This window comes from Gorilla gorilla, chromosome 9, assembly GCF_029281585.2.
Source record: "Gorilla gorilla gorilla isolate KB3781 chromosome 9, NHGRI_mGorGor1-v2.1_pri, whole genome shotgun sequence".
Lineage (NCBI taxonomy): Eukaryota > Metazoa > Chordata > Mammalia > Primates > Hominidae > Gorilla > Gorilla gorilla.
Genome location: NC_073233.2, coordinates 75,094,028 through 75,112,851, shown reverse-complemented (window position 1 = coordinate 75,112,851; position 18,824 = coordinate 75,094,028). Strand labels below are relative to the sequence as shown.

The 18,824-nt window shown below is 40.1% G+C and overlaps 1 protein-coding gene across 4 annotated transcripts in view; it reads right to left on the bottom strand.

Annotated features, from left to right (window-relative positions):
- KDM2A (lysine demethylase 2A) overlaps positions 1-18,824 on the bottom strand; it is a 147,132-nt gene that overhangs the window by 71,235 nt on the left and 57,073 nt on the right. For 3 of the 4 annotated variants that reach the window (XM_031015923.3, XM_055354597.2, XM_031015924.3), the window contains 3 exons: positions 7,579-7,717; positions 6,402-6,480; positions 5,908-5,954 (listed from right to left, as the gene is read on the bottom strand). In XM_031015923.3, the coding sequence (XP_030871783.1) occupies positions 5,908-5,954; positions 6,402-6,480; positions 7,579-7,717 (265 nt within the window). Of the gene's footprint in view, positions 1-1,209; positions 1,940-5,907; positions 5,955-6,401; positions 6,481-7,578; positions 7,718-18,824 lie in introns of those variants that run through there. The other variant, XM_055354598.2, reaches the window with a different exon arrangement.

The window sequence follows — 18,824 nt, the reverse complement described above, 5'->3', positions numbered from 1 at the left end:
TTGAGGCTGGGAGTTTGTGACCAGCCTGGCCAACATGGCGAAACCCCGTCTCTACTAAAAATACAAAATTTAGCCGGGCATGTTGGCGGGCACCTGTAAATCCAGCTACTTGGGAGGCTGAGGCAGGAGAATCGCTTGAACCAGAAGACAGAGGTTGCAGTGAGTCGAGACTGCACCACTGCACACCAGCCTTGGCAACAGAGCAAGACGTCATCTCAAAATAAATAAATAAATAAATGAATAAATAAAATAAATTAATAAATGTCTGTTTTATCTGATACAAGTATAGCTACCCCTGCTCTTTTGGTTACTGTTTGCATGGAATAGCTTTTTCCATCCTTTCACTTTCAATCTATTTCTGTCTTTTGGATCTTTAGTGAGTCTCTTGTGGACAGCATATAGTTGCGTCATGCCATTTTTATCCATTCTGCCAATTTCTTGTCTTTTGATTGGGGAATTTAATCCACTTATATTTAAAGTACTTGTAAGGAGGAACATACTTCTGTCATTTTGGTATTTGACTTCTATATCCTTATAGCTTTGTTCCTCATTTTCCTAAATTACTGTTTTCTTTTGTACTTAGATACATTTATTTGGTGAAATGTGTAAATTCCTTTCTCATTTCCTTCTGTATATATACTGTAGATCTTGTCTTTATGGTTATCATAGGGATTACATCTAATATCCTAAAGTTAAACATTCTATTTTTAATTAATACCAGTTTGACTTCACTACTATTCAAAGAATCTGCTCCTTTACAGCTCTGTCTCTACCCCTTTTGGTTACTGATGTCACAAAACCACATCCTTATATACTGTGCCCCTATTAGTTATTAGCTTTTGCCCTTAAACATAAATTAATAACTCATTCATTCATTCATGGGGTGGGAGAAATGGGTCTTTGCTATGTTGCCCAGGCTGGTCTTGAATTCCTGGGTTCAAGCAATCCTCTCACCTCAGCCTACTGAGTAGCTGGGATTACAGGCATATACCACTATACCCCGTTCTACTAATTATTTTAAATGTATTGATCTCTCAAATTATGTACAAAATAAAATGTGGGGCTACACTCAAAGTTTCAGTATTAGATTTTAGGCTAACAACTGTCTTTTAAAAAATATGCTCGTCTTTTAAACTATGGAGAAAACAAAAAGGAGTTAAAAGCCATTGTTAAGAAAATACTAGCTCTTACAATTACCCATGTATTTACCTTTATCGAGATATTTCTTCATATGGCTTCAAGTTACAATCTAATGTCCTTTCATTTCACCTTGCAGACTCTCCTGAGCATTTCTTACAAGGCAGGTCCAGTGGTAACAAGTTTCCTTAGCTTTTGTTTTTCTGACAATGTCTTAATTTTTCGCCCCTTTTGAAGGACAGTTTTGCCAGATATAGGATGCTTGGTTGACAGTTTTGTTTTGTTTTCCTTTTAGCACTTTGAATACATTGGCTCACTGCCTCCTGGCCTCCAAAGTTTCTGATGAGAAATTGGTTCATAATTTTACTGAGGATACCTTTATGTAATGAATCATTTAGTCATTTCTCTCTTGATTCTTTCAAGAGTTTGTCTTTGGCTTTTGAAAGTTTGATTATAATGTGTCTTGGTGAGGGTCTCTGAGTTCATCTTACTTGGAGTTCATTGAGCTGTTTGGATGTTTATACTCCTGTCTTTCATCAAATTTGGGAAATTTTCAGCCATTATTTGACCAAATATATATTCTCTCTGCTCCTTTCTATTTTCCTTCTGGTACTTCTATAATGTGTATGTTGGTCTGCTTAATGGTGTCAAAATGTTCCTTTAGGCTCTTAGTCCATTTGGTGTTGCTGTTGACAGAATACCTGAGTAGGTAATTTATGATGAACAGAAATTTATTGGCTCACAGTTCTGGAGGCTGGGAAGTCTAAAATCAAGGTGCCAGCATCTGGTGAGGGCCTTTTTGCTGCATCATCACATGGTGAAAAGCGAGACAGTAAGAGAATGAGAGAAAGCACGAAGGGGCCGAACTCATGCTTTTATAACAGCACCAATCCCACCCGTGAGAGTGGAGTCCCTGTAGCCTAATTATCTCTTAAAGATCCCACTGCTTAATACTGTCACAATGGCAATTCAATTTCAACATAAATTTTGGAAGGGATAACTTTTTTTTTTTTTTGGCGACAGAGTTTCGCTCGTCACCAAGGCTAGAGTGCAAGGGAGTGCAATGGTGTGACCTTGTCTCACTGCAACCTCCACCTCCTGGGTTCAATAAATTCTCCTACCTGAGCCCTCCCAAGTAGCTGGGATTACAGGGGCCCACCACCATGCCCAGTTAAGTTTTGTATTTTCAGTAGAGACAGGGTTTCATGTTGGGCAGGCTGGTCTCAAACTCCTGACCTCAAGTGATCCACCCGCCTTGGCCTCCCAAAGTGCCGGGATTACAGGTGTGAGGCACCACGCCTGGCAGGGATAACATTTAACCTATAGCAAGCTATGTTCACTTTTCTTCAATTTTTGTCATTCTGTTCCTTAGACTTAATAATCTCCATTGTCCTATCTTTGCTGATTCTTTTGCTTGTTCAAATCTGCCTTTGAATCTAAGTTTTCATTTTAATTATTGTACTTTTCAGCTCCAGAATTTCCTTTTAAGGTTTTCTGTCTCTTTATTGATATTTCCATTTTGTTCATACATTACTTCCTTGACTTCCTCCACATATTTCTTAGTTTTCTGAGCATCTTTAAGACAGCTATTTAAAAATCTTTGTCTATTAGATCCACAATCAGGACTTTTTCAAAGACATTTTCTGTTGATTTTTTTCCTTTGAATGGGCCATACTTTCCTTTTTCTTCGTATGCCTTATGATTTTTTGTTGAAAATTGGACATTTGAATTTAATAATGTGGTAACTCTTGAAATCCAATTCTCTCCCTTCCCCAGGGTTTTTTGTGTTTTATTATTGTGTGTTTTGTTTTTGTTTTGTTTTTTATAAGCTATCTCTGTGTCAAGGATCAATCTGAGGTATACACTTAAGTTTTCTTACGTCTTCTCTGAGCCTGCACCTTCCATGTGCATATGCAGTCGAAGTTCCTATTCTGAATGTGCTAGTCTTTAATGTCTGGCTCTTAAAGGGGAAAAGAGAAAACTAAAATGGGGGTGGGTGTGGGCAATAGCCACCCCCCCTCACCTTTTTTTGAGATGAGTCTCGCTCTGTCACCCAGGCTGGAGTGCAGTGGCACAAGCTTCGCTCATTGCAACCTCTGCCTCCCGGTTCAAGCGATTCTCCTGCCTCAGCCTCCTGAGTAGCTGGGATTACAGGCGCCCAACACCACGCCCAGCTAATTTTTGTATTTTTAGTAAAGACGGGGTTTCACCATGTTGGTCAGGCTGGTCTCGAACTCCTGACCTCGTGATATGCCCGCCTCGGCCTCTCAAAGTGCTGGGATTACAGGCGTCAACCACCGCACCCGGCCTAATTTTTGTATTTTTAGTAGAGATGGGGTTTCCCCATGTTGGCCAGGCTGATCTCAAACTCCTGACCTCAAGTGACCTTCCCGCCTCAGCCTCCCAAAGTGCTGGGATTACAGACATGAGCCACTGCACCCGGCCACAATAGCCCTTTAAATCCCCTGGAAGTCAGTTCAGCTGAGGGGAAGAGGCCTGCAACAATTAGGAGAAGATGCAACAACAATTGCCCCACCTGCCATTTTTTTTTTTTTTTTTTTGAGACAGGGTCTCACTCTGTTGCCCAGGCTGGAGTGCAGTGGTGTGATCACATATCACTGCAGTCTCAGCCTCCAGGGCTCAAGGAATTGCCCCCCACGTAGCGGGGACTATTGGTGCATGCCACCACACTCAGCTAATTTTTGTATTTTTTGTAGAGACAGGGTCTTGCTATGTTGCCCAGGCTGATCTCAAACTCCTGGACTCAAGCAATCCACCTGCCTCAGCCTCCCAAAGTGCTAAGATTACAGGCATGACCCACTGTGCCTGGCCCCACCTGCCTCTTTGTCTGTACTTCTGTGATCAGAAGCAGCACTCAGTGACCACGGCATGGATCCCATTATTTGGAGGAAAGGTTCCTCTTTGCTCACCCTGGCTCCTATAAGCTGTGTGCAAGTTTTTCGGGGAAACATATGCACAGCTGCTTGTCATGGGCTTGGTTGGCAGGGAAGAATGGAGAAGCTGTTACTGTGCTAAGGCCTGAAACTGACTGAAATTAACTGTACTTTATTGTCCAAGCTGTCCCTGAAATTTGCAAGCCTTCAATAGACTCCTGAACTCCAAAATAGTTGTATTAGACAGATTCTGCCAGTGCAATTATTGTCTAGGTAACGAGAAAAGTTCCTGGTGCTTGCTACTCTGCCATCTTCCTACAATCCTCTCTGAGAGTCTACATTTTTAACAATATCACAAGTAATTCTGATGCAGGTCATCTGTGGACCACAATCTATAAGAATGTCTCATCAAGAGGGAAGCTTTAAACAGGGAATTACTGTCCTGGAGGCTCTTTAATAAAAGAGGTCAAATGACAGACTATTACATATTCAGGTAGGTTTTCTGAGGTCCCTTGAGTGTTCTGTCTTGTGACGAGTGGGGGAGCATTTTCATTATTCAACGGATTTACTGAGCACCTACTATATTCCAGGGACTGTGCTAGGTACTAAGGAATACATGGCAACAGGCAGATGGCCAGGGTTTAAAACAGAAACAGTAAGGGGATGAATAAAACAGAGATTTGGGAACTTTCCTCTACCTGGGATATCTGTGACTTTCACCTTTTAGATGAACAGAAGAGTCGGTAGTCTAACAAGGACCCTCAAGTGGCCAGGAGATAGTACTGCAGTACTTAATTTTCAAAGCAAAGGAATGGCACTGGAGCTTTAGTACAGAGGACAAAAGATAATAGAAATTCTAGTACTAGGAAGAAAATAAAAAAAGTCCCTTTGTTTTAAGTCCTATTGGAAGCATTTCAAAAAGACTTTATTCCAGCTGGGTGCAGTGGCTCACACCTGTAATCCCAGCACTTTGGGAGGCCAAGGCAGGCGGATTGCTTGAGGTCAGGAGTTCAAGACCAGCCTGGCCAACATGGTGAAACCACAACTCTACTAAAAATACAAAAATTAGCCGGGCCTGGTGGCACATGCCTGCAATCCCAGCTACTCGGGAGGCTGAGGTGGGAGAACTGCCTGAATGCAGCAGGTGGAGGTTGCAGTGAGCCGAGATTGTGCCACTGCACTCCAGCCTGGGCGACAGAGGGAGACTGCGTCTCAAAAAAAAAAAACAAAAAAAAAACGACTTATTCAATTTTACTGACCATCCCTGAACTCCTAAGGATGCTGAGGTGTCTCAGGACCACAATGAACACCACTGTCTGCAGAAAACTAGGCTGAAACTTTACTAACATCAGGAATTTTCTTCTTTAATTAGATTAATTTGCTTTCTTTTTCCCAAATTTTGAATATAATAAAATAATTAAAAGACTCAATTTTAATGTGTCTACTTCTCAGCTTATAAAGTTTCAAGTCTTAGGCAAGTTTCCAAATGCAGCACTGGCGAGCATTTCCTGGAAATTTCTCTACTGATTTTAAGGGAAGGAAGGGAATCACGGATATTAATGAAACTTCTTTCTTGCCTCAGAGATGTAAGCTCTCGGTTTCTTCGAAAGGTTGCCCTAGAAGGCACACTCTTCATGGAGAGAAGGAAGTATGAAGGTAGGAAAAAGAGGTTCCAACTTTCTAGGTTTAATGTGTATTAAATAAGGCAACTTCTGTAACTCTCTTTGATAAAATTCTCAGTTCCTAATGAAAATGTAGTTTCTAATCAAATATATACTTCAATGTTCCTAGGCCTTAAATCTCAGTCAGAGATTTAATTCAGTCCTAAGTCTTAAATCTTTGCCTTAAAGACAGAGGCCAAAAGCTCGACACTTACCCACACACATTTTGACATCATTCACAGTGAAGTCTGGATCCGGCATTCTATGAAACAAACACCAGTAAGTATATGTGGAAAACACAACTGCTCTAGTAAATGTGAGTTTTTTTTTCTTAAAGTACTGAGTACTCCCCAGACACAGTAATATTCACAATCAGGTTTGAAATTATTTTAAAAATATAGGTGATTATATATTTACACATATGCACAGGAAAAAAGAATACATAACAAAATGTTAATGATCTACCTAAGGGTGGTAGATTTCAGGAGATTTAAATTTGTTGTTTTTTTTTTTTTGTTCATCTATATTTTCTCATTTACCTCTAATATGAAACACTTGTGTATCAAAAGAAAAGCATATACTTTTAAAACAAAGTGGGAAATTATTTTCAATTACTATTGTTTTGGGTTATCAATACCACCACTGCTTATAGCCCTGGGTGTAATGAGGCCATTTTGCAACTACATCCAGCCAGGCTGAAAACACTTACTTTATTCCGAGTCCATCAGAATTCTTGAAAATCAGAGGATCTCTCAAGCCACCCCGCTGAATATACTCTACATTAAAATCTGTCACCATAGGAAAATAATTATTAGAAAGATAAGTGGTATAATTAAAAATGATAAAAGGACCATAAAAAGGATCCTAAGTAATACAGTATAAATGGTGTTTGTTATTCTGTGTATATAGTTATGCTGTTAGTCAATAAAATATATGCTTAGTAAGAAGCATCTCTTAGAAAATATGGAGAGCACATTGAGAAGCAAGCTTGAGGGGTTTTCCAAGTCTATATATTTCCACAGGAAATTTAGAGCTTAAATAATATGGGGATAGTACTACTAATAGTGAGTCATCTTATAAATGCTAAACAGAAATTATCATCACCCTGTCTCTGAAGAGTTTAAAAAAAAAAAAAAAAAAAAAAGGGCCAGGTGTGGTGGCTCATACCTGTAATCCCAGCACTTTGGGAGGCCAAGGTGGGCAGATCACCTGAGGTCAGGAGTTCGAGACCAGCCTGGCCAACATGGCGAAACCCCGTCTCTACTAAAAGTACAACAAAAAAATTAGCCGGGTGTGGTGGCACGTGCCTGTAATCCCAGCTACTCAGGAAGCTGAGGTAGGAGAATTGCTTCAACCTAGGAGACGGAGGTTGCAGTGAGCCGAGATCGCACCACTGCACTCCATCCTGGGTGACACAGCAAGACTCCGTCTCCAAAAAAAAAAAGTAAACAAAACATTAATTTTGACCACTACAATACATATATGACATCCTTGTCAGTTTGCTAAGGATCAAAGATGCATGGTGCGCATGGAATCCCACCCTCAGTTTTGGTGGGGTAGATATATACATAAAAGGATTTCTATTGTACTATTTTCAATGAAATTTAAACCAAGGGATAGAAGAAGGAGGAAGAGGCCGTTAGGCAAAAAAATCCAACAATACTCCTGCCCTAATAAAAATATTACTTCTAATATAGGAGAGAATGACTCACAGGGTGGGAGGACTGGGAGATAAGTGCATGCAAATGGAATTGTATAACAAGAGAAACTAGATAGATAACATCAACAGGCAATATTTTAGCTGGATAAAGGCTAAACCCCCAATGCTCAGAGTCTATGGCTTCCCACATCAAAGGACTGTACGCTGGAACCAAAACGATACTGACCTTTTCCTTCCATAAAAGTAACAAAATTGGCATTATATTTGTTGGTGTGCAGTTTCTCTTCCAAGTCAAAAGTTCTTTTTCCTTCAATTTCATCATCTGAAATGCCATCATCTTCATAGCGTCGTCGCATGGTACCACGCTAGGAAAGAAAGGAACATACTGATGAAATCATGCACTTTTTCATGCCTACCTACAAGTGGTCATAGATTTCCCTACATGTGCAAAGTGCTACTTTCAAACTCAGTTGCTATTTTCCTTGCCTTATGGATCTTTTCTTTCTCTCAAGATAGCTGATATTCTCAGAATCCACAGAATATAATGAAGTTTCAATGAGCCACTGGGTCCTCTATGAATTTTACCCTTGCTAATTCTTTGAGCCTAGAGATATAAATTCACAATAAAAACAGGACCAAAGAGGGTCTACTAAATATTTCATTTGTCTATCACTGTTTATCAGAGTGGGCACAAACTGTCTTCATAGAAATTTCAAGCCAGGATACAAAATATAATTTTTTCACAGGGAGAGCTGTATTTAAAATTAGTTTGGTAAAGCAATCTCAAAAACAGACATTTGAATGAATGGATCAAAAACCCTTGTCTCAGATAAAGGAAGAAAGTTAATCTAAATAGCAGCATTCCAGGCCGGGTGCAGTGGCTCACGCCTGTAATCCCAGCACTTTGGGAAGCAGAGGCAGGCGGATCACCTGAGGTCGGGAGTTCGAGATTAGAGACCAGCCTGACCAACATGGAGAAACCATGTCTCTACTAAAAATACAAAATAAGCTGGGCGTAGTGGCACATGCCTGTAATCCCAGCTACTCAGGAGGCTGACGCAGGAGAATCGCTTGAACCTGGGAGGTGGAGGCTGCAGTGAGCCGAGATTGTGCCATTGCATTCCAGCCTGGGCAACAAGAGCAAAACTTCGTCTCAAAAAAACAAAACAAAACAAAACAAAAAAAACCCAGCATTCCAAATAGCACACCATCAATATTTAGTTTTAAAGATAACATGTCTTTCCAAAGAAGATATACAAATGTACAATAAGCACATGAATAATGCTCAATTCTCATAAATCATTAGAAAAATGCAAACCAAAAACCACAATGAAATACCACTTTATACCCACCAGAATGGCTATCATCAAAGAGATAAACAATAACAAGTGCTGATGTGAATGCAGATCAACTGGAAGCCTCATACATTGCTGGTGGGAATGTAAAATGGTGCAGACACTGGTAAACAGTTTGAAAGTTTCTCAAAAAGTTAAACAAAGTTATCGTAAGACTTAACAATTCTGCTCCTGGTATATAACCCAAAGAACCGAAAACATATGTTCTCCTTTTCAAAACAAAAGCTTATACACAAATGTTTACACTAGTGTTATTCACAACAGCCAAAAGATAGAAACCACCCAAATGTCAATCAATTGATGAATGGATTAACAAAATGTGGTATACCTATACAATGAGATATCATTTAACCACAAAAAGGAATGAAATACGCTATGTGCCATGACATAGATAAACTCTGAAAACATTATGCGAAATTAAAAAAAAAGCCAGTCATAAAAGACCACATATTGTATGACTTCATTTAAATAAAATGTCTAGAATAGGCAAATCCATAGAGACAGAAAGTAGATTCATAGTTGCCAGGGGCTAGAGAAAATGAAGAATGGGAGAAGTGACTGCTAATAGTATGGGTTTTTTTCAAGAGCAATGAAAATGTTCTGGAATTAGATAGTGGTATTTGTACGACCCTGTGAATATACTAAAAACCACTGGATTGTACACTTTATTTTATTTTTTATTTTCTGAGATGGGGTTGTGCTCTGTCGCCCAGGCTGGAATGCAGTGGCTCCACTAAGGCTCACTGCAACCTCAACCTCCTAGGCTCAGGTGATCCTCCCACCTACAGCCTCCCATAGCTGACACCACCAGTGCACACCACCACACCCAGCTGATTTTTTTATTTTCAGTAGAGACAGGGGTTTCCCATGTTGGCCAGGCTGGTCTCGAACTCCTGTGCTCAAGCGATCTGCACGCCTCAGCCTTCCAAAGTGCTGGGATTACAGGCTTCAGTCACTACACCCAGCTGACTTGTACACTTTAAATGAGGAGACTGTATGGTATGAGAATTCTATCTAATAAGCAGTTACTTTCAAAATGTTGCTTATACTGCAAGTTTACCTTTTAATACAGTCATGCACAGTATAATGACATTTCAGTCAATATATATGAACTGCATATATATGACAGTGTTCCCATGAGATTACAGTAGAACTAAAAAATGCCTATCTCTTAGTGACACTGTTGCCGTCAGGACATCATAGCACAACACATTACTCTTGTTTGTGGCAATGCTTGTGTAAATCTAACTGTGCTGCCAGTCATGTAAAAGTGTAGCACATACTGTTAGGAATAGTACATAATAAATGACTGTGTACTGGTTTATGTATTTATTATTCTGTGCTTGATCATTATTTTAGCATGCATTCCTTCTACTTTTTTTTTTCTTAATATTAACTGTAAAACAGCCTCAGGGAGGCCTCTTAGGAGGTATCCAAAAGAAGGCATTGTTATCACAGGAGATGACAGCTCATCTGTGTTACTGTGCCTGAAGATCTTCCAGTGGGAAAAGATGTGGAGGCGGAAGACAGTGATAATGATGCCGCTCTGTGATACTGATGACTCCGACCCTCTGCAGGCTGATGTGTATGTTTATGTCTTGGTTTTTAACAAAAAAGTTTAAAAAGTTAAAAAAAAACTTTAATAGACAAAAGCTTATAGAATAAGGATATAAAGAAAATGCTTTTGTACAGTGGTATAATGTATCTGTGTTTTAAGCTAAGTATTATTACAAAAGTGGAAAATTAGAAAATGTTCAAAAGTATATAAAGTTAAAAAGTTACAGACTAAGCTTAGTTTTATTACTAGTAGTAGTAATATTTTTTTGAGATGGAGTCTTGCTCTGTTGCCCAGGCTGGAGTGCAATGGAGTGATCTTGGCTCTCTGCAACCTCCACCTCCCGGGTTCAAGCGATTCTCTCGCCTCAGCCTCCCGAGTAGCTGGGATTCTCTTGCCTCAGCCTCCCGAGTAATATGCCCGGCTAATTTTTGTATTTTTGTAGAGACAGGGTTTCGCCATGTTGGCCAGGGTGGTCTGGAACCCCTGACCTCAGGTGATCCGCCCACCTCAGCCTCCCAAAGTGCTGGGATTACAGGCGTGAGCCACCGTGCCCAGCCTAGTTTATTATTGAAAAAAAAATTTTATAAATTAAAAAACAAAACACTGTTCATAAAATCTACAAAAGTGTCTTAGGCCCTCACATTTACTCACTATTCACTCACTGACTCACTTAGAGCAACTTTCAGTCCTGCAAAATCCATCACAAGAAGTGCCCTATACAGGTATACCATTTTTTTTGCCTTTTATACCATATTTTCACTGTACCTTTTCTATGTTTAGATACACAAATATTTACTGGCATGCTATAACTGCCTATAGTATCCAGTACTGTAACATGCTGTACAGATTTGTAGCCTAGAAGCTATAGGATATACCATATAACCTAGGTGCGTAGTAGGCTATACCACCTAGGTTTGTGTAAGTACACTCTAGATTGTTAGTACAATGATGAAATTGCCTATACACTTCTCAGAACATATCCCCATTGTTAAGCAATGAATGATGGTATTTTACTTTAGCCAGTGTTAAAATTTGCTGAAATTTATTGAACACATACCCAACAGGAAACTGGATGTGCCAGTGGTAGTGGTAAGGATAAAGTCACTCTACCTTTATCTGTGCTAAGAACACCAAATCTAGAATTTAAAGCTAAGTATTGATGATCTAGAATTGATTACATACACCTGAATCTACATAAACACGTAAGAAAATGAGACACTGGAGATAGGTCTCTTAGGGAGTAGAAGTCTGTGAAAGGGCAGAAATAAGTCATAAAAAATGAAAGAAATAAACTTGACTATTACATACCAGAGGAAAGCAAGATTCAACTTACCAGTTTTAGGCAAAAACACAAAAGGGAAATCTAGTATCTTTTCCATATTTAGTAAAAAGCCTTAGAACACTCTCTTACCTAGTAACTTGGCTGCCACAAATCACAGTTCAAAAGCCAAAAGGTTTAATTTTGATAAGACTTCACTGACACCAATAATTCCATCATCATTCAAAGTATTTTTAGGTATCTTTTGGTGCAGGGCAGGGTGTTCACTGACAATTCCTAACATTGTTTTCCCCAAAAACATCATCCAGTTCTCTCCCTCACCTTATTTTGTATATGTGTCTCTGAAGAACTACAAAAGATGAGTTCCAAGCACATTATAAAGCAAGAGCAATGCTACTAGAATAAGTATAGTTTCCCAGAATCACTTTTAGAAAGCACTCACTTGCATTTTTAATTCTAATATGCTTGTTTTAAAAATCCCTCATGTTTTCAAACCTCAACCTTTTTATTAGGTCTACTATAACTGATTCTTCTTCACTCAGGAGAAAGTAATCATCCTGATTATCCCAACATTTCTAATATGATAGGCAAAAAGTTCCCCTGATCTTTTTCATGCTTTTCTTCTCCTTAAATTCTTCCATTTACACCTTCAATAGGGAGAATGTAAAGATACAGGGAAGGCTTCTGTCTCCAAGCCATTCCCATTTATTAAAGACAACAGAAAAATGAATTTGAATTCCTGATCTCTTTTTGATTATTGCAACTGGAAAGTTGGCAACAGTGTGAAAATTACGTGTGTGTGTGGTGGTTTTTTTCGGAGATAGAGTCTCTGTCATCTAGGCTGGGGTGCAGTGGCACGATCACAGCTCACTGTAGCCTTGACCCTTGACCTCCTGGGCTCAAGTGATCCTCCAACCTTGGCCTCCCAAAGTGCTGGGATTACAGGTGTGAGCCACCACACCTGGCCTGTGTGAATTTTAACACTGTCAAGGATGTCTGTTTTTCCTGTATCCTATCTTAATGTAAACCCCAGTCAAAGTAAGCTTCTATAACATATCTCATAAATGCTTTAAAAACATTCAATCCTCACAGTAACCCTGGATATCAGTAGGCAATAACACAATCTCTGCTATAGGTGAAACCCAAAAGGTAAGGCCACTTTAACAGTAAGGAAATCAGCTACTGATTTCCTCTAGCCCATCAACATTACCAAATAATACAAATTGGCTTACTAGCATGCTATGCTTTTATTCTAGATGCTTTTCACATATGTGATTTTAGGCAGCCTAAAGGGAGTTACTGGCTTTCTGTAGGTACCAGTCCTCACTAGACCCAGTGTCACAGTAAGTAACAAGTATAAACTGAACAATGACATCATTTCAACCATATTTCCTCTCAAAAGCAATTTGTATTTCCCAGGGTTAACAGGGAATTGTATTCCTGAATAACCAACAACAAATTACTTTATTCTACTTAGATGACCAAATAATATAGCAAAATCATGTTATTTAGAATCCAAATAATATGAAGAATTTTAAACGTCTTAAAAAATATTCACCATTCCGTTTAGTCGTAATTAACTATATAAAGTGGTTAAAATGGCCACATAAATGGAATACTTAGATTAACTCAAGTACTGGTAGTTAAGTCAAACTGCAGGAGTATTAGTTATATCACTCTCCTAGGTGGTGAGCAGAAGAAATATGAGGAAGCAACACTAGATGCAAGTAGGTATTCATCTATTAATCATTCTATAGAAATTTCTGACATTCTTTTCTAAAGCTGCCAGAAAATAGAATAGTGGAAAGGATATTTTCTCAAACTGTCTATGTCAGACATTTAAAAAGTAAAAAAGCAGGTAAGAGTTGGGAAATCAGAACTTTCGAGCAGAGAATATTCACTGAGTCAGTAACAATATGTCTGAGTCATCTAGAAAACTAGAATAAGCTGAGAGAGACTGTTTTTAGGAAACGGTTTCTTTCTTTCTTTTTTTTGAGACAGAGTCTTGCTCTGTCGCCCAGTGGTGCAATCTCAGCTTACTGCAACCTCTGTCTCCCAGGTTCAAGCAATTCTCCTGCCTCAGCCTCCCAAGTAGCTGGGATTACTGGCACATGCCACCACGTCCAGCTAATTTTTGTATTTTTAGAAGAGACAAGGTTTCGACATGCTGACCAGGCTGGTCTCGAACTCCTGACTTCAGGTGATTTGCCTGCCGTGGCCTCCCAAAGTGGGCATGGTGGCTCATGCCTGTAAAACCAGCACTTAGGGAGGCTGGGGTAGGAGGATCACTTTCTGAAGCCAGGAGCTCAAGACCAGCCTGGGCAACATACCAAGACCCTATCTTGTAAAAAAAAAAAAAAAAAAATTGTTTAAATTAGTTGAGCATGGTAATGTGCGCCTGTACTACTCAGGAGACTGGGACAGCAGGATTGTTTGAGCTCAGGAGCTTGAGGCTGCCATGAGTTATGATGGGGCTACTGCATTCCAGTCTGGGCAGCAGAGCCAGACCTTGCCTCAAAATAAATAAATAAAAAGAAAAATAATAAAAATAAAAACCAGGCTAAGTGCAGTGGCTCACACCTGTAATCTTAGCACTCTGGGAGGCCAGGGCGGGCGGATGACTTTGGCCCAGGAATTCGAGACCAGCCTGGTTCATGGCAAAACCTGTCTCTTCTAAAAATACAAATACTGGCTGGGCATGGTGGCTCACACCTGTAATCCCAGCACATTGGGAGGCCAAAACAGGCTGATCATTGAGGTCAGGAGCTGGAGACCAGCCTGGCCAATATTGCAAAACCCCTTCTCTACTAAAAATACAAAAATTAGGCCAGGAACGGTGGCTCACGCATGTAATCCCCACACTTTGGGAGGCCAAGGCGGGCGGATCACCTGAGGTAGGGAGTTCAAGACCAGCCTGACCAACACAGAGAAACCCCGTCTCTACTAAAAATACGAAATTAGCCAGGCATGGTGGCACATGCCTGGAATCCCAGCTACTTGGGAGGCTGAGGCAGGAGAATTGCTTGAACCTGCGAGGCAGAGGTTGCAGTGTGCTGAGATCGCGCCACTGCACTCTAGCCTGGGCAACAAGAAACTCTGTCTCAAAAGAAAAACAAACAAACAAACAAACAAACAAAAAACTGAGGTGGGAGGATCTCCTAAGCCTGGAGAGGTCCAGCTGCAGTGAACTGTTACAGCACCACTGCACTCCAGCCTGGGTGACAGGGTGAGAGACCTTGTCTCAAAAAAAAATAAAAAATAAATAAAAACCAGTGCATCACATTATGTCTATAAATATTCCATAATTTTTTTCTTTTCTTTTTTGAGATGTGGTCTTGCTCTGCCTCAAAAATAAAAAAAAGAAAAAAACATACTTAATGGTGAAAGACTGAAAGCTCTCCCCCTAAGATTAGGAACAAGACAAAGATATGTTTATTCCCCATTTCTATTCAAAACTGTATTGAAGTTTCTAGCTAGGGCAATTAGGCAAGAAATTTCTAGCTATGGCAATTAGGCAAGAAAAAGAAAAGTTTGGAAAGGAACAAGTAAAGCTACATCTATTCACAAATTACATGATCTTGTTTGTACACAGAAAACTATAAGGAATCCACACACACACACACACACACACAACTATAAGAGCTAATAAAATCAGTTCTATTTCTATATACTAGCAATAAAAAATCCCAAGATGAAGTTGAAAAAAAAATCCATTTATAATAGCATAAAAAAAACTAAGGAATAAATTTAACAAGATAAGTACAAGACTTATATACCAGAAAGCTACAAAGCATTGTTGAAGGAAATTAAATGGTAGCTAAATAGAAAAATGTCCTGTGTTCATGAACTGAAAGGCATTATTAAGATGGCAATACTCTCCCAAATTTATCTTCCAATTCAAAGCAATTCTTATCAAAATCACAGCTTTTTTTTTTTTTTGGCAGAAATTAGCAAGATGATCCTAAAATTCATATGGAAATACCAGCAAACCAGAATAGCCAAAACAATCCTTAAAGAGAACAAAAGAAAGCTAGGAGGATCACTTGAATCCAGGAGTTCAAGACCAGCCACTGCCTCTACAAAAAAAAAATATATTAGCCACGAGTGCTGGTGTGTGCTTGTAGTCCCAACTCCACAGGAGGCTGAGGTAGAAGGATGGCTTGAGTCCAGGAGGTTGAGGCTGCAGTAAGCCACGTTCACGCCACTGAACTCAGCCTGAATAACAGAGTGAGATCCTGCCTCCAAAGAAAAAAGAAGAGTGAAGAACTCACTATAAAACTATAGTAATTTCAAAACTTACTATAAACGTATAGTAATCAAGACTGGGTGGTACTGGTGTTTAAGGACAAACATATAGATTGATAGAACAGAAGGGAGAATGCAGGCATAAACTCTTACACTTATGGTCAATTGATTTTCAGCAAGCATGCCAAGACCAGGAGCAGTGGCACATGCCTGTAATCCCAGCACTTTGGGAGGCCAAGGCGGGCGGAACACTTGAGATGAGGAGTTCAAAATCAGCCTAGCCAATATGGTGAAACCCCATCTCTAATAAAAATACAAAAATTGGCTGGGCACGGTGGCGCATGCCTGTAATCCCAACTACTTGGGAGGGTGAGGTAGGAGAATCACTTGAACCCAGGAGGCTGAGGCTGCAGTGAGCTGAGATCGTGCTACTGCACTCCAGCCTGCGGGCAACAGAGCGAGACTCCATCTCAAAAAAAAGAAAAAGAAAAAAAAAAAAAAAACAAGCATGCCAAGACAATTCAATGGAAAAAGTCTTTTTAAGAAACTGTGCTGGGACAACCAGATATGAACATGTCAAAGAATGAAAGTGGACCTCTACCTCACACCACACACACAAAAATTACTTTAAGATGAATGAAAAGCTTAAATGAAGGATCTAAAACTAAAAAATTCTTAGAAGGTCATATGTTGTAAATGTCATGACTCTGGATTAGGCAATGGTTTTGGGGGTTTTTCTTTTTCTTTTTCTTTTTGAGACAGGGTATCACTATAGCCCAGGCTGGAGTACAGTGGCATGATCTCGGCTCACTGCAACCTCCGCCTCCTGTGTTCAAGTGATTCTCCTGCCTCAGCCTCCCGAGCAGCTGGGACTACAGGTGTGTGCCACCACATCTGGCTAATTTTTGTGTTTTTTTATAGAGATGGGGTTTCACCATGTTGACCAGGCTGGTCTGGAACTCCTGACCTCAAGTGATCCACCCACTTCGGCCTCTTTTCAAAGTGCTGGGATTTTTGTTTTTCTTTAAGAGACAGCGTCTCACTCTGTTTCCCAGGCTGCAGTATAGTTGTACAATCATAGTTCACTGCAGCCTCAAACTCCTGGGCTCCAGCAATCCTCCTTCCTCAGACTCCCAAGTAGCAAGGACTACAAGCCGCTGCCACCATGCCTGGCTAATTATTTTTTGTGGAGGGGGTTCTCACTATGTCGCTCAGGCTGGTCTTGAACTCCTGGCCTGAAGCAATCCTCCACCCTGGGCCTCCCAAAGCACCAGGATTACAGGAGTATGGGTGTGTGCCACTGTGCCTGGCCTAGTTAACGGTTTCTTAGATATTACACCAAAAGCAAAATTTAACTGTGACTTCCTCAAACCTTTTATGCTACAAAAAACACTGTTAAGAAAGTAAAAAGATAATCTATAGAATAGGATTTTCTCCCATTTGCAAATCATATATCTAATAAGGACCCAGTATCTACGATATTGAAAGAAGTATTATAACTCAATAATAAAAAGGACAAAAAAAATGGACAATTTAAAGATGGGCAAAAGATCTGAATAGCTATTTCTCAAAGACATACTGGTCAATAAGTATATGAAATATTACAGTAATTAGTTCAACATCATTAGTCATTAAAGAAATGCAAATCAACACCACAATGAGACACCACTTCATACCTACTAGTCAGATAAGTGTTGGTAAGGAGGTGGAGAAAGTGGAATCCTCATCTGCTGCTGGTGACAATGCAAAATAGCACAGCAATCCCTATGGAAAACAATCTGGCAGTTTCTCAGATTGTTTAAACATAAAATTGCCATATGACCCAGGAATTTCCACTCCTAGGTCTCTATCCAAGAGAAGGAAAACATACATCTACACAAAAACTTGCACATAAACGTTGATAGTAACATAATTATAATAACCAAAAGGTAGAAAGCACCCAAAGATCCATCAACTGATGAATAAATAAAATGTAGTATATTCACACAATGGAGTATTGTTTAGCAACAAAAGGGAATTAATTACTGATAAATGCTACAACCAAAAACATCATGCTCAGTGAAAAAAGCCAGTCACAAAAGACCACATATGATTCCATTTATATGAAATATCCAGAATAAGTACATTCACAGGTACGGAAAGTAGATTAGTGGCTGCCAGGGGCTGGGAGGCAGGGAGATGGGCAATAAATGCTAAATGTGTACTGGGTTTCTTTGGGGTAATGAAAGTGTTCTGAAATTAGATAGTGGTGACTGATGTTCGCACAATTTTGTGAATATACTAAAAAACATTGAATTGCATACTTTAAAAGAGTGAATTCTATGGCACATAAATTTTGTCTCAAAAAATAATTGGCAAGCCAGGCAGAGTGGCAAGCACCTGTAGTCCTAGCTACTCAGGAGGATGAGGCAAGAGAATCGCTTGAACCCAGGAGTTGGAGGCTGTAGTGTGCTATGAATAGCTACTGCACTCCAGCCTGAGCAACTTAAAAAGATTCAGGCCGGGCGCAGTGGCTCACACCTGTAATCCCAGCACTTTGGGAGGCTGAGGCGGGCGGATCACCTGAGGTCAGGAGTTCGAGACCAGCCTGGTCAACATGGTGAAACCCCGTCGCTACTAAAAATACAAAAACTAGCCTGGCGTGGTGGTGTGCGCCTGTAATTCCAGCTAGTCTACTCGGGAGGCTGAGGCAGGAGAATCGCTGGAACCCAGGAGACAGAGGCTGCAGTGAGCCGAGATCACGCCACTGCACTCCAGCCTAGGCGACAGGGCAAGACTCCATCTCAAAAAAACCAGATTCAGTCACTATATAATAATAATAATAATAGTAGTAGTAGTAAAAAAAAAAAAAAAAGTGGCAACCTGTTTTTTGTTGGTTTTTCTTTTTTTGAGATGTTGTCTCATCCTGTCGCTCAGGCTGGAGTGCCGTGGCGTGATATCAGCTCACTGAGACCTCTGCTTCCTGGGTCCAAGTGATTCTCATGTCTCAGCCTCCCGAATGGCTGGGATACCAGCTGTGTGCCACCACATCCAGC